General features: G+C 45.7%; 1 protein-coding gene across 1 annotated transcript in view; it reads left to right on the forward strand.

Annotated features, from left to right (window-relative positions):
* XYLT1 (xylosyltransferase 1) overlaps window positions 1–26,242 on the forward strand; it is a 378,932-nt gene that overhangs the window by 296,342 nt on the left and 56,348 nt on the right. The window contains exon 6 of the mRNA XM_075010845.1: window positions 11,033–11,113. Coding sequence (XP_074866946.1) covers window positions 11,033–11,113 — 81 coding nt within the window. The remainder of the gene's footprint in view (window positions 1–11,032; window positions 11,114–26,242) is intronic.

A 26,242-nucleotide genomic window follows, 5' to 3' on the forward strand; every position in this document is an offset into this window, starting at 1 on the left:
CTTCAGATCCACAAACCAGTTAGTCAACATTTTAATGGAATGGGCCATTCTGTCAATGCCCTCAAGGTATGTGTGTTACTGAAAAGACATTATCGCTCCTCTGTTGAAAGAGAATCGGACGAATTGACATTTGTATTCAAATTCGGAACATTAACACATGGTTTGAATCACAATGGGAACTTCCTTGGTCACTATAGGGGCTTGTCTGCATACTTAACTCAATCTAATTCTTGATCTTCCCCCCCACCCCTCCACTCTCTCTGATTTGCTCACCTTGATTATCTTTTTCTGATTTGTCCTCCTTGCTTACTGTTTTTGGTTCTCTGTGTCTTAAATATTGAGTCTGTTCTGGTATGGCTATGGTCTGAAGAAGTGGGTCTGTCCCACGAAAGCTCACCTAATAAACTATTTTGCTAGTCTTTAAAGTGCTACTTGACTGCTTTTTGTTTTGATAGTATCTAGACTAGCACGGCTTACTCTCTGTTACTTTGCCTAGTGTTAGTGTAGACATAGTCTAGGTAAACTCACTCAGGCTGTAACACCTCTAATCATCTCTAACTGTTCTCAGGTCCTAGAGGTCCTGAGTGATCACCCTCCCCCATGGAATTGCATAGAGTTCCTGGGCCACACTGATACATTAAGAGGTATAAAGAGTAACAAGAAGGTAATGTGGTTCAAATCCCTGGTCAATGCAGGATCAACCCTAACTAAATCATGCCAACCAGGGCTTTGTCATACCACTCACTACCTCCCTAGGCAACCCATTCCAATGCTTCACCACTGTCTTAATCCAGTAGTTTTTCCTAATATCCAACCTACATCTTCACACTGATACTTGAGACCATTGTTTTTAGTTCTCATCTGCCACCTTCATGAACAGGCTGGCTCCACCCTCTTTGGAACCCCCCTTCAGGTGGTTGAAGGCTGCTATCAAATTCCACCTCATTCTTCTCTTTTCTTAAGCCCAGTTCCCTCAGCCTTTCCTCATAAGTCTCGTGCCCCAGTCCTCTAAACATTTTTGTTGCCCTCTGCTGGATTGTCTCCAGTTTTTCCACATCCTTTCTGTAGCAGGGGGATCCAAAACTGGACTAAATACTCCAGATGTGAATAGAGGGGACTAGATGTGGATAAACATGTGAAGAATAGAGGGGAATAGTTACTGCTTTCAATCTGCTGGAAGTGCTTCTACTGAAGCAGCCTAATATGCCATTATCCTTCTCGGCAAGAAGGGCACACTGCTGAGTCATATCGAACGTCCCATCTACTGTAACCTTTAGTTCCTTTTCTGCAGAACTGCTGCTTAGCCAGTTGGTCCCAGCGTGTAGCAGTGCTTGGGATTCTTCGATCCTAAGTGCAGGACTTTGCTCTTATACTTGGTGACTGTCATCAGATTTCTTTTGGCCCAGTCCTCCAATTTGTCTGCACACTCTGGACCCGATCTCTACTCTCCAGCATGTCTACCTGTTCCCTCATCTTAGTGTCATCTGGAAACTTGCTGAGGGTGCAGTCCTTCCCATCATCCTGGTCATTAATGGAGATATTGAACAAACAGGCCCTACCTCTTCCCTCTGGCTCAGCCTGCCCTTGGTTCACTGTGTTAGAGAGCGGCATGTGACCACATATGCCCCTCCCACATATTGCCCCTGGTTTCAACATGGCTAAATTTATACATATACATCTAAGAATTGAATAGGGAGAGTTTCCAGTGGTGGTTAGTGTGTCAAGCATCATGCCAGATTCTCCATCACTGGCAGTTTTTAAATTAAGATTGGATGCTTTTCTACAAGATGCTATCTGTGCTATTATTATTTTTTTTGGAAGTTCAATGGCCAGTGTCATACAGGTCACACCAGACGATCACAGTGACCACCTAGAATCAGATATCAGAGGGGTAGCCGTGTTAGTCTGGATCTGTAGAGCAACGAAGGGTCCTGTGGCACCTTATAGACTAACAGATCTGAAGAAGTGAGTTAACTCACGAAAGCTCATGCTCTAAACTTTTCTGTTAGTCTATAAGGTGCCACAGGACCCTTCGTTGCTCACCTAGAATCAGAGTAGATCCTTGCTCCACACATAGTCTCTTGAAATCAGTAGCTCTGGTCCCAGAGTGAGGTGTGAGGAAGGATGGCAGAAGCTGGTCCTCACTGATGAAAATGAGGTTTAGAGCCAAAAACAGATGCCTGAGATGAAGGGGATGCTTTCTGACTCCAGCACACTGCAGAGAGCCCTCCTGATTTTTCAAAAGTGCCCCACATTAACATTTTTATTCTCATTGAACTTGATGGTGAAACTCCCACAGATTTCAGTGGGAACAGTTAGACCAGTGCTGAGAACATTTGAAAAGCCTGCCCTAAAAGCACAAAGGGCCCACTCACAGAGGAAGGAATTGCTCATTGTGTGCAAAGGAGGCAAGATCTAGCTCTTAGATAGGTGCCTATAATAATTATTCTGGCTTACTTAGTAACAACAGCGGCTTTCTTTTTCTGTGTGAATGAGATGTAATTAGATCTATTTCAAGCACTTGAAATGGGAAACTTCCTTCCATATTTTCTGGCACCTTTGTGTGTGGCAGAGAAGAGCAGCTTACAGCCAAGAAGAAGTGCTGAATTTTTAACTATTTCTTCCTATTTTATTCCTTCTGTCTGCCCCCTACTCCACAACATACTTCAGAGATTGCTGATGGCATTGCTTTTGACTCTGTGACAAAAGTAATTAAACAAGTCCAGGGATTAAAGGGCAGGGTGGGTGGTGGGGTGAGAAACAGAAAAACAACTCATAGAAGTGTGTTTAAAAAACAGTTGTGAAAAGAACCCATAGTCAGAATTATAAAACCAAAATTCACAGATTTCCATGTATTGGAATAAAGAGGACTTTCACACCAATGTATTTTTGAAAGTGGTTTGTTATTTTGCCACAGAAAATATATGCAAAGCAAACATGTAGTGCTGGAAACAAGAAAAAACTAGAATATTTTTCCCCAAGAGATTTTGGTTTTGGTCATGGGTCTGAAACAACCCCCACCCACACACACAGCCTGTTTTGTTTGTCTCTGGTTGGTAGACAATATTCCTATTTGCACAATAGCTGCTTTCTGTTGCAGTGGACAGTGCCTGTAACATTTATGTGTCAGAGGCATTTCTGTCATTCTGATCACTACAGTATCTGTGCACCTTGTATGCTTTAATGATTCAAGTCTCAGAACATTAGTGTTTCTTAAAATAGGAAAGTGGTATTGACAGGCAGGAAAATGGACAGTTTAATGCAAATATTTTCAAACTTGATTGTTGAAATATAGATCTCTAAATCCATTTTCAGGCACCTAAATAAAAATAGGTTAACATTCACGGGTGCTGAATGTGTGCCCTTCCCAGTAACTTGAACTGGAGCTGTTAGTGCTCAGCAAATCAGACTGCATTTATTTAAGGGCAGACTTTAGACACCCATCTGACATTGCATAGCATTAAGTGACTTGCCCAAAGTCAAAGCAGAAATCTGCAGTAGAGCCAACAATTAATCCCAGATCTCCTAGCTCCCAATCCCATGTGTTGGCCCTGAGATCATCCCCCCTCGCAGATGTAAACATCTCAGATCAGCCAATCAATATGATATTCCTCTTTGTTAGCAATAATTTCCTCAGGACAGAAAAGCAGATTATTAGCAGTGGCCAGACGATAACAGCATATATCTCCTAGTATTCAAGAGACCTGTGGGGGTAGTCACGTAATCCAAACTAATGTAGTTACAAATATTTCCATTAATCATTAATGAAACCCTGCACCAAGAAGTCTGGAGTGTAGCCTAGGATGGCTCCTGAAAAGGTATGGGTACTCCTGAATTTAAGTTTCTAAGAGCCATTTGGTTTTATTGTTGCAACCTATGTTGTCTTTTGATCCTCCGACTTCTTTTGTTATGTCACAGCTTTATTTAAATTGTAAGCTCCTTAAACTATGGGGTACTGCAAGTGGATGTAGTCATAAAAAATGATAATCATTCTTCCAGTGGGGCCATAAAGCCCCTGATTTCACCCATTCATCCATTAGATAACTAGAAGATTTAAGCTTCAAACCAAGATGAAAGTATCACTTCCAGTGAGAGTCAAGAGGAGTGAGGTAATATCTTTAATTGGACTTACTTCTGTTGGTCAGAGCGATGAGTTTACATAAGACTCTGTTGCTGAAAAGCATGTCTCTCTCGCCAACAGAACAAAAAAAGCAGACCTGTAGCACTTTAAAGACTAACAAATTTTATTAGTCTTTAAAGTGCTACAGGGCTGCTTTTTTGTTCTGTGAAGATACAGACTAAACATGGCTACCCCTCTGTGACTATTCATTAACAGAAGTTAGTCCAATAAAAGATACTACTTCCTCACCTTGTCTCTCATTAACCCTGAGACCAACACAACAGAGTTTCAGTGAGAGACAAATGGATGTCATCTGAACAGAAGTGGCATTGAATAATGCACGATTTCGGTTTGTCACAACCCTCTCCTCCACTAGCTTAGTTAGTAGGTGCGAGGCTTGTACTAGTTCTGGTGACGGTCGTCCCTGGCCCAGGTTGCATGCTGCCTTACTGCGATGAAAAGAATCAGTCAATATGGAGGCCACGGTCACTTGGTTGAAGACGTTATTCTGAATAAGGCCATGATTCTCAGTTCACCTGAAAGAGGGCAAGACAGAATCAAAGAGCACTAGAACAGAAAGGGACCTTGAGAGATCATCGAGTCCAGTTTCCTGTCCTCTCAGCAGGACCAAGCAACATCTAGACCATCCCCAATAGGAGTCTGCTCTTAAAAATCTCCAGTGATGGAGATTCCACAACCTCCCTAGGTAATTTATTCCACTGTTTAACCACCCTGGAAGTTAGGAAGTTTTTCCTAATGTCTAATCTAAACCTCTCTTGCTGCAATTTAAACCCACTGCTCCTTGTCCTACCCTCAGAGGCCAAGGAGAACAATTTTTCTCCCTCCTCCTTGCAACCCTCTTTAAGGTACTTGAAAACTGCTATCACGTCCCCTCTAAGTCTTCTGTTTTCCAGACTAAAAAACAAGCCCAGTTGCAAACACACAGAATGTGGCTTTAAGCTACTTTTGTGCCCTCGATCCCAAGGCTGTGAAAAATCTAATCTGCTTTAGTTATTAGTGACTCTTAACAGCAGCCAAAGATCAGCCAGGCCTCACCTTTCTTTTCTGACTTCTTCTGCACCACCATCGGTTGGAGGTGGGGTTTCCAGCCCTTCAGGATTGCCTTAGACTTTCTGGGAATTAAAGATTAATCTTTCATTAAAGATTGTATCATATGATGAATACTCTAGGAATATGTCCAAACAAAACTGGCAACCCTATAGAAGAGGTAGCCAGGAGTCCCAGTAGTAGTTCTAAGTGATTGAAGATACTTGTACCCAGAGGGAAGCCTTTGGGGTCCCATTATAAATGGGGTCTTAGAGCAGCCTTGGCTGATGGAGTGGTTCAGTTTGTCCCTAGCCAGAGGTTAAATCTTCCTTAATAAAAAGTTCTGCCAAGTGAGGCAGTGTTCTGTCATTTCTGCCGTATATCCAAGATAGGTAATCACTGTCCTGAATTTTGAATTAGCAAGACACTTAAGCACATGTATCACTTTAACCATGTGTGTAGTTACAGTGAAGAGAGTAGAAACTACACATGTGCTTAAATCCCTGGATGAATTATGGCCACACACCCTGATCCCCTCTACTTGCAAAATAACATTTGCCTTTGTTCCTTATTAAAAACACACTTGCTTCTGGTCAGGCTTACACAGCTAACTGACCCTTTGACCAAAGTTCCCTCTTTTTTCCATCCATGTGCAGAATAAATTTCATTAGTGCTCCAAGGCACATCTGGATGTTCACCACCGATAGAAACACAGGCTGTTGGTTGGAGGCTCCCTGCTAATCAGCTGGGTGGGATTTGAATCTCAACTGGGTGGCTGCCAAGCACTCAGCTTACAGAGAATGCTGCCTTTGACCCGGTCTGGTTTCTCACATTCAGGGATGAATTTGGCAGAATAAGACGGATCCTTTTCCCACTCATTTCCTGGGCAAAATTCACATTGGATTTCCAGGGAGCCGAATCAGACCAAATACTTTTAGCAAGCATTGCCAGAGGCATTAGAAAGAGCAAATGCTGGGGGCATCACACAAAGCTAACGGCATTACTGCTAGAGTGCACCTGGCAATGCTGTCGTGATCACTGCCGGAGGCACTTGAAAATACACCGCCACTGTCCTCTGTGTGCTGCGTAGGACTTTAGCTACTCTATTTAGCCACACTACTTAAAAATATAGGAGCTGGTGAGATGCTTCCTTTAAGGCGTGGAAAGTAATAATAAGGAGATGATGCTCAGCACCATTGCAAGTTCAGACTCAGAGGAAGTGGAAAGGAAGTTAAAAATTCTGTAATATTTGTGCTGCTTGGGCGAGCATAAGCTTGACTTGGGTGAACACATCCATCTAAATGTCAAATATCTAGAATATTTTCCAGATGAAAATGGGATGTCAAAACTTGAAAAGAGTGATATTTATTCTAAAAAACAAACAAAATGTGAATGTTAATTCTTTTCTAAAAATGTGCTCTGAAACACAAAATGTCACTAACTTATTTGAGAGATGGAGAAAATGTCAACAGATCTAAGGCTGTTCATTATTGTGAGAGCTAAAAATTATACTGGGAATTACAGGCAGTTGTTAAAAAGCAACAGCCGCTGAAAACTTTGTGCAGAAGGCTTGGTTTCAGTTATCTTTTCTAAAGCACAACTGAAAAGTGAAACTTAAATCAGTGAGCAGTTTATATTAGGGAAACAACTGAGGAGGATTGACCAGCATGAGCTGTTAATTTTGTTGGATTTTATTTTATACTCCTAGTAAATTAAAGTCCTAGCACCTCTCAACTTTATTATACTTTTGTAGATCATCTTTGCACGCTGGAGTTTGCCTAGATACTCACCCAAAGATGTCAGTCATTGAAACGATTTCATGTGGAAGCATTGCTAAGTAAATTCACTAAATGCCTATTCATCCCAGTAAGATGGAGAATCACTGAAGCAGCAAATGTGAAAATCTGCACAGTTTACTATACAGAAAGCAGTTTTCTGAGGATGCCAAATTGAGACACAGACTTGACCCTGGGAGACATTAAAGCTCACATGAGTGAACATGGAAGGAGGGTCTCAGACTCCCTCAGTCTAGCCATTTAGGCTGGTTGATAGACAGATACTCCAATTGGTCTAGACTCAGTCAGTGGTTAACTTGGTTTTATTCATCCAGTCAGTAACGAACAGTTACCTATGATAATGAGAGAGTTTGTAAATAAAAGGTACATAGATGCTTTATTAGTTCAATAAAGTTCCCAAGTTATTAGAACTGACTGCATAATTTTAAAAAAAAAATTATACAGGAAACTTGTTTGACTTAGTTGATGTGGCTTGTAAAAGTGGAATGTTTCTAAGATCCTGTACCAGCAACAACTGTTTTATCTCTGACTTGGCTAGTATCAGTTGCATTACATACCATTGCCAAAAGTTATCTTGTGTCTTTTATTTTTAATGTCATGTCTGTTGAATGTGAGTCTAGCTGAAGCTCTATTTATTAGAATGTTCTCAGTTTTCCTAAATATGTTGAAATACAAAAATAAAGAAGGAAATGTTATACCTTTATTGAAGTAATAGTGAACTCAAATATATACATTCTTGGACATTGAGGCTGAAAATTTGAAAACTATTTAGGTTTGGATGTCAGAGCCAATAAAGTCAGTGGGAATTAGCCATCCAAATTCCTTGATTTGCATTAATTTTACTAGGAATTTGGCAACCAAATTCTGGCTAATTTCAAGGTTCATCCTAAATCTTCAATAGCTTATGATAGCTTCAGTGTTCTGCTTTTATAGGCTACATTAAGGCTGCTTCTACACTATCACTCTCTCGTCGGAGCTGCCATGGTAATGAGTCATTCAAAGCAGGCTAATGAGGTGCTAATATGCATATTCAGTTCCTCATTAGCATAATGGCAGACGCACAGATTTCAAAGTGCAGACTTGGAATTTCAGATTGAGTGTGTGGATGCAGGCAGCTGTGAAATAAGTGCCCCACTTTGACATTCCCTTACTCCCACGGAACTAAATTGGAGTAAGGGAATGTCAAAATGGGGCACTTATTTCAAAGCTGCCCCCATCTTTATCTTCAGTCAGTAATTCCAACTCTGTTGGTGTGGCTGCCATTATGCTAATGAGGTGCTGAACATGCATGTTAGCACCTCATTAGCGTGCTTCGAATTGCCTCATTACTGTGACACCTCCAACGAGAGAGTGACAGTGTAGAAGCAGCCTAAGTCAAGTTAAGCAAGTATCCTGTATAAAAAAGTTGTACAGTTTGGCTTTGAAAACACCGGTCTTAACTTTTTTGCTTCTGGGGAGGTATTTAATGTGCAGAATTAGTGCCCCCCCACAGATTTTGCTCTTTGGGTCTTTTGTGGGTCTGGATGGAAGGGGTCGTGTCTGGATCAGGAGCAGCTGTGGGAGATGTAAGTCACCATGATGGGGGTCCAGCTGGGCTCCCTCTGTCCTGCTTATATGCTATCACAGTACACCCAGAACCAGGGAGGGGCTAGGCTGGGGACACCTCTGCTGTTGGCTCCAACTATGCGCCAAGTTCCTGCTGCTAGTCCCAGCTGAGCTGTGAGGGAAGGGAATTCCCCTGCTCCTGCAGAGCGGTCAGGGCAGGGTCAGTCCCACTCTGGGAAACTTCCCCAGCTCCAGGAAGCTCTGCATCCTGCCCCCGCCCCTTTCCTGCCCACATTGCTCTCCAGCTACAGTGGGAGGAACCACTTCACAGGGAGTTGCCCCCTCCCCCCCCACATCTACCCAACCTTCATGTATCTGGATCACACCACACCCAGATGTCCCCAGCCAAGCTGCCAATCCCCCAGCTGAGACCCCTGCACTTGAATCCCCACCCCACTGAGTTGCAACCAGCTGCATCGGGACATACACTCGCCCAAACCCCACTCCCCCAGCACCTGGTCACCTGTGCTGAGCATTCTGCACCCAACCCCGCTTGCCCAGCTGCTTTCCCCCAACACCCAGACCTCCATCTGCTGATCTTCCAACTGCCTTCACCTGGCTCCCCCCACAGTGTGCCATTCTCCCTGTACCTGGAACCCCACAACAAACCTCTGTGCATCCAGACCCCCACATACCTGAACCCCCACTGAGCCATCCACACAAAGATGGCCCCACATGGAACCCTGTCACCCACAGCTAGCTGGCTCCCCCACACAAAGCCTGTCCACATGTGGATCCTGCTGAGCTAAGCTTGCTTGTCTCACGCCTGGATCAGAGTGGGGTTGGACTTTCATGCACAGTTCTGTCCCTCAACCTCACTGTGAAGCTACAGGTGTTCTAATGTGTCATGTAAAGAATTTATTTCTCAGAAACCATTTCCTGAACCTTTTTTGTTATCTGTTGTTACCAAAATAATGGAAACTGGTGACGACTTGGGCAGAGAAAGTATTCTACAGTAAATGCTTGTCTGAATTCCCCGGGAAGTACTTAAACTCGTCCTGCACTATGAATCTAACATGTCAGTCCAGTAAGCTAACACATGAGAACTTTGGACAGAAATATACTTAACACATACCCAGTAATGATACTTAACACAAACCCAGGAATAGGGCCAAATTTGATACCAGCCTTTCTACAAGTTACATAATAAGCCTTGTTATAGTATGAAAAACAGCAGTAACAACAGATAACAAGAAAACATCAGGAAATGGTTTCTGACAACGAAATTCTTTACAACGCACATTAGAACATCTGTAGCTCACCAGTTTCAATTATTTTCATTAGGAGCACCCACAGAGAAAAATTAGTGGGTACTTAGCACTTCCCCCAGCAGCCAAGCTCCACTGTACTCCCCCTACCCAGATGCTTCCACCAATCACCTCCTGCCTCTCCCTCCCTCCCAGCACCTCCTGAACACTGCAGAGCAGCTGGTTTGCTGCGTGCAAGAGGTACAGGGAGAGGTGAAGGGGAGAAGCCTTATGTGTAGCGGGGATGGGTTAGGGTTAGGGTTGAATTGGGAGAATTGGTGCAGGAGTGGGGATGGGAAGAGATGAGCAGGCCCCCCCAGCAGGGGGTTAGGGGAACGAGGCAGTTGCAAAGGCATTTCAAAGAGGCCCAGAGCTCTGGCCGCTGCTGCTGCTGCTTCTCCCGAATCTCTGGGCCCCTTTGGAAAGATGTGGCCGTTCTGCTTTGCCACTCTGCATGGTGTAAAGGGGGAGAGGGCAGCAGTGCCACAGTCAGCGCAGTGATAAGGGCTAACTGCCCTGGACCCAACCCCTTCTGAGGGCACGGAGCCAGGCCCTCCTCCCACCTTGCCCCGCTGCCCTTACTGGCTGTTGGCCCTGCTGAAGACCCGGTAGGGGCTTATCAAAAGTGATAGAGTGGGGGGCAGGGCTGGGGGCTGAGCATGTCCAGGAAAATTAGATATGGGCACCTTCGTACAGATCTGAACCAATTTGTATATGTTCAAAGTCTGATCTACTGACTTCAGTGACAAACATAATTTTTACTGACCACTTCTTACTCCTGTGAGTGTAATTGAGCCAACATTCCTGTGAGTAGGAGCCCAGTTCTGTTCCTCTTTATGCCATCAACAAAACAGTTTGCTCATTTGACTCTCAGATCCCATGTTAGATTTTCGAGACTGGCAACTTTTTTAAAAAAGCAGCATTTTTGGGTATGAACTAAGCACATTTGAAGTAGAAATTACTGAGAGTTAATAAGCATGCCTTTTTTTCTGTGTAGTAGTACCAGTCTGTGAAGTTCAGCAAAAGCAACAAAACACTGTCAGCAACATCATCCTTTGTAAAGGAAAAGTCTGTGCTTAAAATAGTGTTACTGTAATAGTATCTTATGCCATGATGAGTCCAGTGGGTCTTTAAGATAATAAACAGTAAACATAACTCTACTTCTGTTAATAGATTTCTCTATCTGATGTGCACATTTTTTCTTGTTTCTTCCACAGGACAAATGACCAGCTAGTGGCATTCTTGTCCAGGTATCGCAATATGAACTTCTTGAAGTCACATGGGAGGGACAATGCAAGGTAACATGACTTCTTTTAAGTTAGTATTGTGCATGACAATAAAAGCTAGCGTGGCTTCTACCAGAATGTGTGGGTGAAGGAGGCCAAACGTCAGGAGACTGGCTTGAAGACAGTGAAACTGTGTCTTGGGAATATTCATGTCTCACTGTTGAAAGACCACTCCTGTGTGTTGTCTATGGAGGAGCATTAAAGAGAAAGGCTTATAATAGATTCTTGCACACTCCTAGGAAGGAGGAGAGTGGCAACCCTCCCACACCCTACCCCCGCAGGTGACTCCCTGTGTGTGTGTGTGTGTGTGTGTGTGTGTGTGTGTGTGTGTCGGGAGATGTCATGTGAAGAGGGAGGGGAAGAAGAAGGGGAACCCTTCCCTAGAGCTTGCTGTTGTCACTAGGGAGAAAGCTGATAGCAGTCCTCTTCTATGGCCCCATGCCCTAGCCCTGCAACAGCCTGACTGGTGCATCCCATACTCCTTATCCCAGCCCCATGTCAGGCCCCCCAAAACCCTTTGTGAACCCAAAGCGCCCACCTCAGATCCCCTTCTGCACCCAAATGCTCTCTCTGAGCGTTAGGCTACATCTACATTGCTGTGGAAGATTGATCTCTCAGGGTTGATCTTTCAGGGCTCAGTTTCATGCACTTTTCTGGGGTCAACGTCGACCTAGTAATTCCTCATGAGCCACAAGGATTAAGGAAGGTCTACAGGAGGAGCGCTTCTGTCGACCCTGTGCTATGAGACAGCAGTGGAAGTCGCCGGCTGCACAGTCAGTTGTAGGTACACAATTGGCATATCTAAAATTGCATAGCGGCTGTCGACCTTCCAGGGAGGTATAGACGCGGCCTTTGGCAGGTATGGGGAAGTTGGACTTAGACCCGTCCTGAGCTTTGGCAAAACTTGTGCATACCTGCTGCCCCTGTTTGGTAGAGGTGGGTTGCTGCATCGGAAGGTGTGCGTAAAGAAGGGAGCCAAGCACAAGAGGTTTCCTTTTGTTCTCAGTTGTTTCTCAAACAGCCCAAACAGTTTTTCTTGTACAAGTAATCATCGTCACTCATTTCTGTGTGCAGAAAAAATGGTATGCAGAGTTGTTGTTTCTGTGCTGGTCCCAGGTTATTAGACAGATAGAGTGGGTGGCCTGAAGAAAAGTCTGTATACGCTTCTCTCTTGCCAACTGAAGTTTGTCCAATAACAGATATTAGCTCACTTACTTTGTGTCTGTGGTAAAAATGATGTTTCCACCTACGCAGCTTCAAGCAGGCCTCTTGAATCTTGCTTAAGATTCAAGAATCCTGTGATGTCACGGGATTGGGAACAAACAAAGAAGGGCGAATTAGTCCTAAATATCTGCTTAGGATCATGGCAGTGCCAAACTTAATGTGTTTATTTGAGAAGTGTCTAGGAAATCCTTCTAAGACCTGGTTTAGAGCCCCAACAAAAACATGCTGCAAAGACTGACTTCCTTCATGCAGTAGAAGTTCACTGCCTTCTGCTAATCATTATCATATTGGAAACAAACCCAACACCCTCACGAAGGAAGTTTCTATAACACAGTCTTACAATTTTTTTTTCAAGTAGTGTAGAAGTCGCACACTGTTAATTTCATGGTAGGGTTCTATTGTGTCTACGGTTCCATAATGGATTCTTTAATAAAGTGTTTTACTCTATCAGTCACAATTTATTGGTTTTAATACAGTCTTGCAATTGCAAATGCCTGCTTATTAACATAACCACATGGCTAATTAGCATAGCTGTGCGAGATCTTACTGCCAGCAGCAAACAAACAGTGTAGGCATACCTCTGTTGGCAAAAACCCCCTTTGAATTTTTTTTTCAGGCCTAAGGGGCTGTAATTACTCCCACCTGTATGTCATAGCTTAATTTAGACCCCAATCTTGCAACCAGTTCCGTTAGGGCAGACCCCAGAGACTATGTGAAGAGTCATTGACTTCAGTCTTGTAGACTTGATTGCAGGCTTACCAAGCTAAATCACCAGGTCTGGGTCTTTTTCTGTGTCCTGTAAGGGGCCTACCACATCTTTGGTTGTGGCAGAAAACAAGTAAGACAGCAAGCAATGCGTCAAGGGTCACAGAGACAGCCAGTGGGTGAGTTAGGAATATAAGCCAATCCCTTGATTGCCAGCCTGCTTTTGCTGTAGACTTACAACCTCCCTTTTGTCCTTATTTAGATGAATTCTTCTTGAACATTATCATTCTAGTAGTGTTTTGTATGCCAGGCTTGTGTTGCATTTGGTACCAAAATATGTTTGAGAGGGAGTTATATAAAAACAAGTCAAAAATATAAATAGCTCTCCAAGCATATTCTCAGGTTTGGAAATGCAGCTCTGCAGTGTGATTGACATGCTTGGCTCTATCTGGCAGTCATGACAGGACGGTTAAATTGGAAAAGCAATAGAAAAGGTTAGGGAGATGCATCCCATCACTTCCATTTTCCTGCTCTTTTGGTGCACCTGATTACCCCCCAAGCTTGCAGCTAGCTAACTAAAATAACTAATGAAATGTGACATTTATGCATAAAGCTGGGTTTAAGATGCCAACCTCAACTGGGACAAGAAAAATTTAGATCAGTTAAATGCACTAATTTCTTATTGATTTAATAATAAAATGTACTCATGTGCCACGTGCCCTCTCAGAAGAATTTCCCATTTATTAGTCCAGCTGTTTCTTATGAATGTGTAAATATGTAAATACCTTTTAGGTTAATGTAATCACACACATTTTACTTTTACTCCTGACATGGTTGTTTTAATGTTCCAGTTCACTGCATGACATGGAGGGTCTTTGGCTTTGCAATCTCACTTGAATAGAGGGAAATAACAATAGACAATGCTTGAGTTCCTCTTTCCATCTTATGGAACAACTGAAAACTATATATAATAGGAGCAGGTATAGCATTTGCACCTGGAGAGTTGCATTATACATTTCAAACAGACTCAGATTGAGCATCAGAACAAAACAGGATCTCAGAAAATGAAAATGAGCTCCCCTGGCTTTTGGGCAAATCCTCATGCCAGAGCCCAGCTGGAGGAGTTGGGCTGGGCACTGGGCACAGGCACAGTAAGAGGAATACTTCCCCATCACACACAAGTGTGGAAGACTGGAAGATATTGTGACAGCAAAACATTGGCAGCTCCTTGGCTCTGCCTATGCCATCCCCTGAACAGCCTTCATTCTGGCTTCACTCCTTGTGTACTAGAATCCTGCCACTTCCATTACAGTAAAGCCTCATTGGGTTTGAAGAGGATTTGCCCTTGTGAATTGAGTTCACAGTCTTTGGGCTTTGATTCCTCATTGCCCTTTACTGGTGTTGTCATTGTAGCTACTGTTGGGATTGATATGGCCATGAGATTAGTGGGATTCATGAAGAGGATTAGACATTGTATGAAAAAGGGTAGGCAGAGTTAGAATAGTAAGGATTATCTCAAATAATAAAGAAGAGGTTTGGAAGCTTCAGATTTTAAGTCAAACCTTTAACTATTGAGGGTTGGAAGAAACTTCCTTTTCTGACCCATAACTGACCACTGCTAGGATTTTTTCCTCAGAAGCAACTGGTACTGGCCCTTGTATGAGCCAGGATACTGAGCTGGATGGACCACTGGTCTGATCCAGAGTGGCACTTACTGTGATTCTTGATGTTTCCATCAAAATATGAAGAACTTTTATACAAGAGTGCTGTATTTAAAATGCAGTTAGAGCAAATTATAACCCCTAGGGCTACCTTTGTGAATTCATGGGTGAATCACAGCTTCTAAACAACAAGTTTTTCAACTGCTTACATCTGCTTTGTAAACAGCCATCTACACTATGAATTTTTAAGTCACCATAGTCTGGTTTGTACAATGGAGAGTGAGGAAGAGATTTAAAAATACATCTTAAAACTAAAATGTTCATACCTCTCAATTACAACATGGTTTGTATGCAAGCCATGGAGACAATCTGTGCATGTTTTACTGCCAAATATGGATAGAGCAAGGCTTCCTTTTTATAGAAGAAGTTTTCTTTTAGTTATGCCAAAGTCATTAAAAAGTACATCACTCTGGTTTTCCTTTAGTGGCTTCAGAAGAGAAATGGAAGAGGAAGTGTCTCTTTAACTCAGCAGGATAAGCATTATTTCCTTAGAAAGCTGTATGTCTCTAAAATGAAATTGCGTACGTTGGGTAACGTTGTTACGGTGCACTTAGTGGGCAACACATACATTTTCTTCTCTTCACAGCATCTCGGGCTGTTAAGACAGAAGAATAACTCCAAAGCTTTATAAGCTATTACAACTTGCATTACCCAGAAGATTTTTTAACAGGAGCAGCACCTGCCCTGGTGTATTATAAAATACAAAGACAGTCAAATGTGACATCTTCACTGACAGTCAGGAACAGACTTTTTCTTAGAAACCCTCTCACAATAGTCATTTGGGGACAGTGTAAACATGCTGCGATTGTTGGATGCTGTTAGATCTTAAGTGCATTGGGAACACACAGCAGAATGCAAACAGTTCAGAGAAGTTCCATTGCATTTTTTCATTACTGTGTTTTGGTCTTCTTTTTGTTTTGGATCTTTCCCCTCTTCCTCATGTGACACAATGTGTCGATAGTCTTGAGTTCTAGAAAGCAAACAAGGCATCAGTTCTAGAGCTGTTTAGTAGGCTTGTCCTTAGGGTTTTCAGCATCCAGCAATAGGAGCGAATCTTATTCTCACTGACAGCATTAACATGTCGTGGTTCAGAACTGGTTCCCAAAACCCAGGAAAAATTTACATCAAACTGTTAGGCTGTACGCGGCCCAAAATATGCTAATGAGGCACAGATGCAAATTCCCTGTGCCTCATTAGCATACGGTTTCGTGATTTGGAGTCCAGAAGACCATTCTTCCGGACTCCAAAACACCGTGTAGAAGCGCAGCCCCAGGGGGTCTTCCAGAAGGAAGTCCTTCTTCCAGAGGTCCCTTCTTCCCAAAAATTTTTGGGAAGAAGGGGCTTCCAGAAGAAGGATTTCCTTCCAGAAGACCCCCTGGGGCCGCGCTTCTACATGGCATTTTGGAGTCCGGAAGAACAGTTTTCTGGACTCCAAATCATGTGACCGTATTCTAATGAGGCACGGGGAATTTGCATCCGCACCTTATTAGCATATTTCAGGCCGTGTATTACCATGCCACTTTCAAAGAAAGTGGCCTGTGTAGAAACGGCCTTAGTGAGGTAAGTGCCATTTTCCAAGATGGCACATGCTGCTTTGGACACTGTATATTGTGGTCAATAGACAATGCTGCCTTTATCTATTTCTAAGCAGTAAACCCAGATATTGGAGAATAGAACATACAGTAATTGCTGCGGTATTATTGTGCTGATGAATCATCTCTGTATCGCCCAGCACTACTAAATACCATACAGAAAATGCAATTTGCTGTGCCTGATGCCAAAATATTTTAACCACTTAGCTACTGGAGGCCCTCCCATGCTTCATAATTCTGAGGCACCAAAATATTTGTTTAATAGATTAAATTAGCTGAAATTTCACACCACATATATTTCAGTTAATGTAATATTGTAGCATCCTGAAATACAGTAGAAAGATCTATTCATTGCTAATTAGAAACAGTCCGATACTTACAAACACAATTTATTGACTGAAATAGTAACATTCTTCTTATTATGCAAAGCAAGTGCATTTAAATTTTTTATATCTTACAACTAATATTCAGATATTCCCCATTGCTTCATAATCAGTACTAGATGTGACATAAAAACTGCTTGCTCTTGGCATTTTGCCTTCTCAGAGATTTTTCATTTTGTTCTGTTTAGGAGACAATGATCAGAAGAGCCTATTACAAAACAAAACCAAGTAGGCTGAAAGTGTAGGAAAAAATAAAATCCACTCATTTATCCTCACAGGAGAATAGCCTCAGATTCTTTTTAGTGAAGTGCTGAATGAATTTGGCTTGCTAGAGTGTAGAAACAATGTCAGTCATCAGCCCAGAGATAATGGGATTTGAAGCCTTTCTATAACATATTTTGTTGTGCACACAGAAGAAGGGACAAGAAAAGTTACCAGTGGAGAGAGAGCAAAAAAATTACATGAAATCTTTTACACCCACTACTTAACTAGCTGCTAATTTTGTGTTTCTGTAGTGTCTTTTCATTCAGGACACCGAAAACACCATATAAAATAACTGAGTCCAGCAACAACCCTGTCAGGAAGGCAAATATCACTGTCACCATGTTACCCACAGGTAAACCAAGAGCTTGAAGCATGGAAAGTTAGCATGTGGCAAGCCAGTGTGTGAGCATAGTAGAATCATGATGTAGAAACAGAAGTAGAAATGTAGTGCATTCTACTGCATTATAACCATAGTTGCTGACTCTAGGGATGCAGGGCTGAGCAGCCACTGGCAGCCCCACAATCCAGTGTCACCCACCTGCCCCTCCTTCCAGCACCACCCACTCCCTGCCCTACCCCCTAGTGCATCCCACCGATCAGAGGCTCTGCCAGTAAGCCCCTCCCTCTCCTTACCAGTGCCTCCTGCCCACTGCAATGAGCTGTTTCATGATGCACAGGAGGCACTGGGGACATAAAGGCCACGTCTACACGTGCCGCCTACTTCGAAGTAGCGGCGCCAACTTCGAAATAGCGCCCATCACGGCTACACGTGTTGGGCACTATTTCGAAGTTAACATCGACGTTAGGCGGTGAGACGTCGAAGTTGCTAACCCCATGAGGGGATGGGAATAGCGCCCTACTTCGACGTTCAACGTTGAAGTAGGGAATGTGTAGTCGTTGCGCGTCCTGCAGCATCAAAATAGCGGGGTCCTCCATGGCGGCCATCAGCTCCCCGCCCCCTGCCTTTCTGTGCAGGAAGCTGAGAGAGCATGCAGGCGGCAGCATTGCCACGCGGCTAGCCTGCACGCTCCTCCACAGCCGCAGACACCCCCCTCCCCAGCTGCGATGGCCTCCCCCTAAGTGCCCCCAGGGCACCCCACCCCAAGGGGAGCCAGGGCTCGCAGGCTGGCAGCCAGGCAGGGAAGCAGCAGCGGGGCCCCTCCTGGACGGAGGCCGAGCTTCGGGACCTGCTGGGGCTCTGGAGTGAGGAGGAGGTGCTCCAGGTAATGGGGAGCAAGAGGCAGAACGCGGATGCGTTCGCTTGGCTGGCCAAGGGCCTGGCCGCCCGTGGTCACCCTGCCCGCACGCTGGATCATGTCCGCAGTAAAGTGAAGGAGCTGCAGCAGGGTTACACCCGGGCCCAGGATGCGGCCGGCCAATCTGGGGCCGCCCCCGTCACTTGCCCCTTTTACAGGGAGCTCAGGGACATCCTGCGCCCCCGGCACACCTCCTCCCCTCCGGCCACGCTTGATACATCGGCCGACGAGCCCCAGCAGGCCCCAGAGGCGGAGTTCACCCCAGAGGCAAGCCCCGCACCCTGGGGGCCCCCCCAGGAGCCCACCCCCGGGGCACCGGAGGAGGAGGAGGAGGAGGAGGGGGAGTCCTCCTCCAGCAACGCTGGCCTGTGGATCGTGCTGCCCTCAAGGAGCTCCAGCCGGGCGTCCTCCCACCAGGTGTACCCCGACCGTGGGAGTGGACCATCAGGTATGCACACCCCCGGGGTTGAGGGGCGGGGACAAGAGACATGACCAGGACCCTCCACATGCCCAGATGACCATGGCCCCAAGGACAGCAGTAGCATGTCCCTCAGAAGAGTGCATCAGCCCCTGCCCCCCAGCACGACAGTGCCACGCCCCATCCCCGGGGCTGGGGGGAGCGGAACCTCTAGGGTCCCCCGGGAGGAGGGGGTGGGACACCCAGCAGCAGCAGCAGCAGCAGCATCTCCCGGGGACGGGGATGGGGAACCTGCAGCAGAGGGGTGGTGGGACAAGGGCCACGGCTCGGGGCCCACACTAACGGCTGTCTCCACTCTTCTTTCCCCCCTCCTGTGTTCCGCAGCTGCACCATCGGAAGGACCGGAGAGCGCCGGCGAGATGTCAGTGGTCCCGGACAGCCCACCGGGGCCATCACTCCAGGCCAGCCCCATGGTGGGGAAGACGGCAGACCCAGCACCACCACCCGACGGTGACGGACCCCCAGCTGCTGGCCATCCACCGTCAGCAGCTGGAGGTCGCCGAGCAGCGGCTGCGGGTGGAGGAGCGCCGCCTCCAGCTGCAGGAGCGGGCGCTGGCCTGGCCCCAGGAGGCATGGGGGGCCTTCATGCGGACCTTCGACGGTATCGCCGACTACCTGGCCCCCCATGCCACGCTGGCCGCCGCTGCACCCTCCCTGCCTGCTCCACCCGCTGCGCCGACCGCCATCACACCACCACCTGCCACCAAGGGCCCTTCCACCGAGGGGGATCTGGGGCCAGCTGACACCCGCCGGCCATATCTACCGGTCCGCCCGGCCCCCAGCCAGCCCCGGCCAGGGCTGAGGCCGAGGCGTGGGTCGCGGCTGCCCCCCCCAAGTGCTGGACATTAGGGGGTGTGGGGCCAAGGACGTGGCCCTGCCCCCTTTTTATATATTCCCCCCAGTTTTAAGTTATTTTGTAAATAGTTTTTATATTAGACCCCTGTTGCTATGCTGATCCTTGCCCCCCCCCATGTACATAGTTCTCCCCTTCCTCGTCTTCCCCTTTCATCTTATCCTTATTTATAATACATATATATATGTTTGATTTTGCCTGTAAATAGTTAGTCTTGATAATAATAATAAGAGTTCTACAGATATTTGATTTGACGAACAAATGTCTGCTTTTATTTACAAGAAAAGTTGGGGGGTGTGCTCTTGGGTGCTCTGTGGTGTGGGCATAGGGGCAGAGAGTGTTGTGGAGGATGGGGGGGGGCAGTGGGGGGCCTGCCGGCATTCACCCCGCGGCCTCATCGAACTGGGCCCACAGGGCCTCCCGGACCCGGGTCACTTCGGGGTCCACCTGGCGACTGGGGGCAGCAGGTGGCTGCACATCAGCCCTGCCGGCCTCCACAGCCCAGCCCTGAAAGAAGGCCTCCCGCTTGCTCTCCACCAGGTTGTGTAGGGTGCTGCACGCGCCCACAATCTGCGGGATGTTCGTGGGGCCCGCATCAAGGCGGGTGAGGAGACACCTCCAGCGCCCTTTGAGGCGCCCAAATGTGCACTCCACCACCTGGCTTGCGTTGTTCAGGCGCAGGTTGAAGCGCTCCTGGCTGGCTGACAGATGGCCCGTGTACGGGTGCATGAGCCAGGGCCGGAGGGGGTATGCCGCATCTGCGATGACGCAGAGGGGCATGGTGGTGTCCCCCACAGGGATCTCCCGCTGGGCGATGTAGGTCCCCGCCTCCAGCCGGCGGCACAGGCCCAAGGTCCGGAATACCTGGCGTCATGGGTGCTGCCAGGCCAGCCCACATAAATGTCCAGGAAACAGCCCCGGCTGTCCACCAAGGCCTGGAGGACCACTGAGTGGTAGCCCTTCCTGTTTAAGTAGCATCCTCCACTGTGCTCCGGGGCGTGGATGGGGATGTGGGTCCCATCCAGGGCCCCGAAGCAATTGGGGAAGCCCAGGGTGGCAAAGCCCGTGATGGCGGCATCTGGGTCCCCAAGCCTCACGAGCCTGTGGAGGAGCAGGGCATTGATGGTGCGGACGACCTGCAGGGGAAGCACATGGGAGAGCACCAATGAGGGGTGTGCAGGGTGTGTGTGGCCCTCCCCTGCCAGGGCCCCCCTCCCCTCCCCTCCATTCCCCTGCCAGGGCTGCCTCTGCCTCCCCCCGTGGGTCCTCTTACCTCCATGAGGACAGCCCCGACGGTGGCCTTGCCGACGCCAAACTGCTGGCCCACGGATTGGTAGCTGTGTGGAGTGGCCAGCTTCCAGACAGCGATGCCGACCCGTTTCTCCACACTGAAGGCACACCGCATGGCGGTGTCCTGGTGCCACAGTGTGGGGGTGAGCCACTGGCATAGCTCCAGAAATGTCTGCCAGCTCATGCGAAAGTTCTGGAGCCAGCGGTCATCGTCCCACTCTCCAAGCACCAGCCGCTCCCACCAGTCGGTGGTCGTGGGGTAGCTCCACAGGCTGGGGGGTGGGGCGGGGTGCTGCAGGGTTGGGGGTTGAGTCCTCCTCCTCTGTGGCAAGGAGGTGATCAGCTGCATCCTTCATGGCATGGAGCAGGGCAAGCACTGCTCCTACAGGGGCGGCTGTGTGGACCTCTGGCGGCGGCTGCTGCTGCTGCTTCTGGGGGTCCATGACTGCGTCGCTCGAGGTGTGCATGCCTATGGCTCTGCAGACCGCGTGCTGTGCAGGCTGCGTGTGTCTGGGAGGGGCCCTTTAAGGGAGTGGCTAGCTGTTGCCCCGGAAGCGCTAGTCTGCCCTGTGACCCTGTCTGCAGCTGTTCCTGGCACCCTTATTTCAATGTGTGCTACTTTGGCGTGTAGACGTTCTCTTGCAGCGCCTATTTTGATGTGGTGCTGCCCAATGTCGACATTCAACGTCAACGTTGCCAGCCCTGGAGGACATGTAGATGTTATTCATCGAAATAGCGTATTTCGATGTAGCGTGCACGTGTAGACGTAGCCAAAGAGGGAAGAGGAAGGTCAGGAAGAGGTGGCGGGGAGGTGCTGGAAAGAGCTAGGGTGGGGGTCAGGAAGAAACAGTGAAGATGGAGGCCTGGAGAGAAGGGTGGGGTGGAGGTGTGGTAGAGTGTGGGTTGAGCGCACGCGCGTGCACACACACACATCGGCAACTAGGTAAGTAGGCAACTGTGACTATAGCAGATTCTAAACCACAAACTAGTTTGCGATGAGCTGGTGCTGCGTAAATTCAGACCCTGTATAAAATCAGTGCAGGAGTGCCTTGCACAAGATCTCATGGTGAGTCGTTTGGAGAGCTGCAAATGGAGCCCACATGTCCTCACTCCCTTTGCGCTGTTGTAATCATGAACATAGATAAAACAAAAACAACAATCTTCCTTTCTATTTCTTTATATCCAAATACCATTGTTTTTGTTTTATCAATGTTCATAATCAGTCTGTACCACTTCCCTTCCTTGTTTACCACCTGCAGTGTTCTCTCTAGCTTCTCTTCATCTTCTTCAATGATAACTATATCATCCATGAAGCTGAAGTTGTTGATTTTCATCCCGTGCACACACATCCCTTGTATGTTTTCCTTGATCTTGTCCATCGCTCTCTCTAGGTGCGTGAGGAAGGTACTTGGTGATATTGGATCTCCTTGTCTCATACCGCTACTCATTCTAAACCAACTTCCCAACTCTCCGTACATTCCCACCGCTGCCTCTGCATTGTCATTGATATCCTTCAACAACCATATCAATCTGCTATCCGCTCCATATGATTTAAACACCACCCAAGTCACTTTCTGATCTATAATGTCAAATGCCTTCTGAAAATCAACGAAGCAATTGTAAATGTTCTTTGGTTGAGCTTTCTCTGCTATCAGTATTAGTGCTAGTATCTGCTGTATGGTACTTCTTTCTTTCGTGAATCCCGCTTGCTCATATGCTGATAGATATTCTTCTATCTCTGATCTCAGTTTCTCCATCAGTATCATCATCAGCATCTTGCCTAAGTGACATGTTAGGGAAATCATTCTGTAATTCTGGCACTCCAGTGCACTTCCTTTTCTTGTGTATTGTCACTAGCACTGATCTTCTCCATTCCTTAGATGCCTTCAATTCTTTCCCTGCTATATTACATAGTTGGTGTATTTCCGGAATCATACTTTTTCCGACGTATTTGATCATCTTTCCCATGATCTTATTTCCAGGGCTTTTGTTCTTTAGTCATTTCACTAGTCTTTCTACTTCCCCATTCAAAATATTGTGCTCGGTGGAGGTATCTTTTTCGGTTCCTCGATCAGTCCTTCTAAGACGCTAAGGTCCAGCTATGCTTTGTACAGATCAGTGCAGTATCTCATCCATCACTGGACAACCTTCTCCTTGTTCATGAGCACCTCGTTGTTCTTGATTTTGATCACCATCTGCTTCAGCTGCCACTTCCTATTAATATTCCTGATCATCTTATACACCTCACTAGTCTTACACTCACCGTAATACCTCTCTGTATCTTCACACTGCTCCTCTAACCATTTTGCCTTATCCTTTGTGTCCGTTTTCCTTGCCTAGATGCATTTAACTCTATATTGCAATTCCACCCTCTCAGAAATATCCCTTCTTATTTTCAGTGCTCTCTTCTCTTGGACCAATTTCAGTAGCTCCTGCATAATCCACTTCTTATTGATCTTCTCTTCTTTGGAATACTCTGCTCAATTGCTTCTTCTACTACCGTGGCTATCCCTTCAACTCTCTTATCTAGGTCTTTCTCTGTGGCCGCATTCCTGATCTTCTCTTTGAGTGCTGCTCTGTATGCATTCCCTATTTCTTCCTCACCTAGCCTTGCCGTGCTCCTTCTTTTCTTAAACTGTGGCTTATACTTTCTCTTGAGTTTCATCTTGATGTTTGTGATCACTAGACTGTGGTCCAAGTCTATATCTGCTCCTTGGAAAGTCTGGTACTGCCGTACTGATGTTACCCATTTTCTTCTCATCAAGGTCATATCTATCTTGGTCTTGGACTTCCCATTATTCAATCAACACATCCACTTTCTACAGTCCTTTTGTTGGAATCTTGTGTTGCAGACCACCATCTCATGCTCCATAGCAAATTCTAGTAATTTCGTGCTTCATTTGTTTCTTTTTCCATATGCAAACCTTCCCATGACTCTCTCCCAACCTATATTATCAGTTCCAACCTTTGCATTCCAATCTCCTCCACTGATCAACTCATCTCTCTTGGGTATCTCCTCCAGCATGTTTTTAAAGTCTTTATAGAATAGCTCTATCTCTTCTTTGATACTGTCCAATGTGGGTGCATACACCTGAACAACCAAGATGTGGAATGGTTTTGCTTCAAATCTCCCTACCCTCATTCTTGCACTCACCAGTTTCTATCCTTACAATGCTCTTCTAGCTCTTTTGCTAAGAAGAAATCCAGCTCCTGCCTCATGCTTTGTTTAGTACCATGACCATATGACTTCACAAACTCACATCTTTCCCGATTCCATCCAGTGCATCTCTGCCAGTCCAAGTATATCACATTGGCATCTCTCCATCTCCTTTCAAAGCAGCTCTGACTTTCCAGTTGCCCACAGTGTTTGGAGGTTCCACATTCTGATTGATAGTATATGTCTTAGTTGTAATTTTCTTTCAGAAGCTAACTTATCGTTGCAACCCTGATCACTTGATTGGTGCCATGGACCTTGTTTAGCCAAGCGACATCCAAGCTGGCATCTTCTATCAGTCAGTCATACTAACATCAGATTTCATCCGTATTGTTTTACAATCAGCACATCGACACTCATCTGACCAGCCCTCCTCCTTTATTCAGGCTTAGGACTGGCATGGAATGCCTAGAGGCTTCGTGGCAGAGTTACTATTCTGTGTATGCCTCGGTAGTAGTTCATCGTGTCATTGTAGTGTTTATTTTTGGGGACATTTGCATTGTGTGCTCTTTAGAAAGAGGACAAGATTTTACTTTTTTTTTTTTCTTGTAACCGCTGTTGGTGTGTTTTTGAAAACAGAACTGAAGAATGGTGGAGAAAAGGCCACAGGATAAGAAAGATTTGGCGTGTTCCTCTAAGGCAGTATATACTGTGAGGAATTTTAGAAATCAATGCTACTACCAGTCCAGCTGCATCTGGTAGAAGCTATTGTGTAAAAAAGCTCTGGCAGTTTCTCATGTTTAAAAACATGTCTCTGAGGCTTCTTTTCTTTGCGTGAGGGAAGATTCTGCTCCTTGACCTGCAACGCTAAAATGTTGAGAAGCTATGAGCACTTGAAGAACTTCTTGCCTTTGAATGTTTAATTGCAAGAAGATGGAAAAAGAAAGTAAGAATTTTGCTGTACAGTTGGGCAAATTCAAGTGTAACCACACTGGTTTCTTATAAAGAATGGACTAAAGGTCTGTCCTGGTGAACACTCGATAATATTCATTACAGGACAATCTAAGCTCTATGGATATTCTGATGCCATTAACTGAGATGGGTCATGTGGACCATATTATTTTCACAAGCAGGGGGTAGGTTTGGTATTTTGAGGTAACATTACCATGCAGTTTTTGCCTTTAAGCAATGAAAATAAGCTAAGCATTAGGGCTATAGTTGTAACTACAACCATCTGTCAACAGATATTCCTGTTGGAATAGATTTTCTAACAAAAGGTCCATCGACAGAGTGTGGCCATACACTGACGTGGATTGAAAGAGTGAGCAGCTCCATCAACAGAGGGGCCAGACTGCCTGGCTGCTCTCTTGGCAAAACAGCCAACCAGAAGCTCACCAGATAGGGCTTCTCAGTGTCCTAGAAGCCCTGTCTGTCAACACAAGGCTCCCCAGAGCATCCACACAGCTTTTTTCTCAACAGAATCTGTCAGTAAAAGTACACTCTTCCTCATCTGGGAGATGCACAAGGTTGTCAGTGGAAGTGTGGACTTTTGTCTACAAACTGTAGATAAAACGCATTTTGTGTGTGGCGTATTTTGTCGACAAAAATCCGGTGTTGTTGAATAAATTCACTAGTGTAGTCATAGCCTAAATGTTCTGACCTTTGTAGCCTGGGACAAATGTCTGCCCAAAGCCCATTTACTCAATAAACATAGAATCATTTTAACCACGGGATGGAAGCAACAATGGCAAATGGGTGATTAGAAAATACACCCAAAAATCTGTTGGTTTTCTTTTTTTTTTTTTGTTTTTTAATTACAGTTCCAACCTGTTTAACTCAAAAAGTACTTTGTACTTGCATGCCATGCATTATTACGATTGATGTTAGGAAATAATTAATATTTAATCTCTAATCATTAAAACAGATTTCATTTTCTCTTGTGTTATTTTAAACTTGCATATTTATCAGTGTTTGGTTTTTTCCCTTTGCTTAATCCAATTATAGCAGCTGTGTCAAGATGATAATTAACATCACAGTTGGTATTACCCTCTTTGTCAAATCTGAGTGGAATGTTTTCAGGAGGCTATCTTTGGTGGTTTTTTTTTTAAACTTTATCTTTGCTCCTTGTTTTTCCTCCAATTTGTATTTAAAGACTTATCAAAATTAGCCAGCAAAGCAGCATTAGGTTTCTTCCAAATATCTGTTAATTTCAGAAATAATT

The sequence above is a fragment of the Carettochelys insculpta genome, chromosome 16 (genome assembly GCF_033958435.1).
Source record: "Carettochelys insculpta isolate YL-2023 chromosome 16, ASM3395843v1, whole genome shotgun sequence".
Lineage (NCBI taxonomy): Eukaryota > Metazoa > Chordata > Testudines > Carettochelyidae > Carettochelys > Carettochelys insculpta.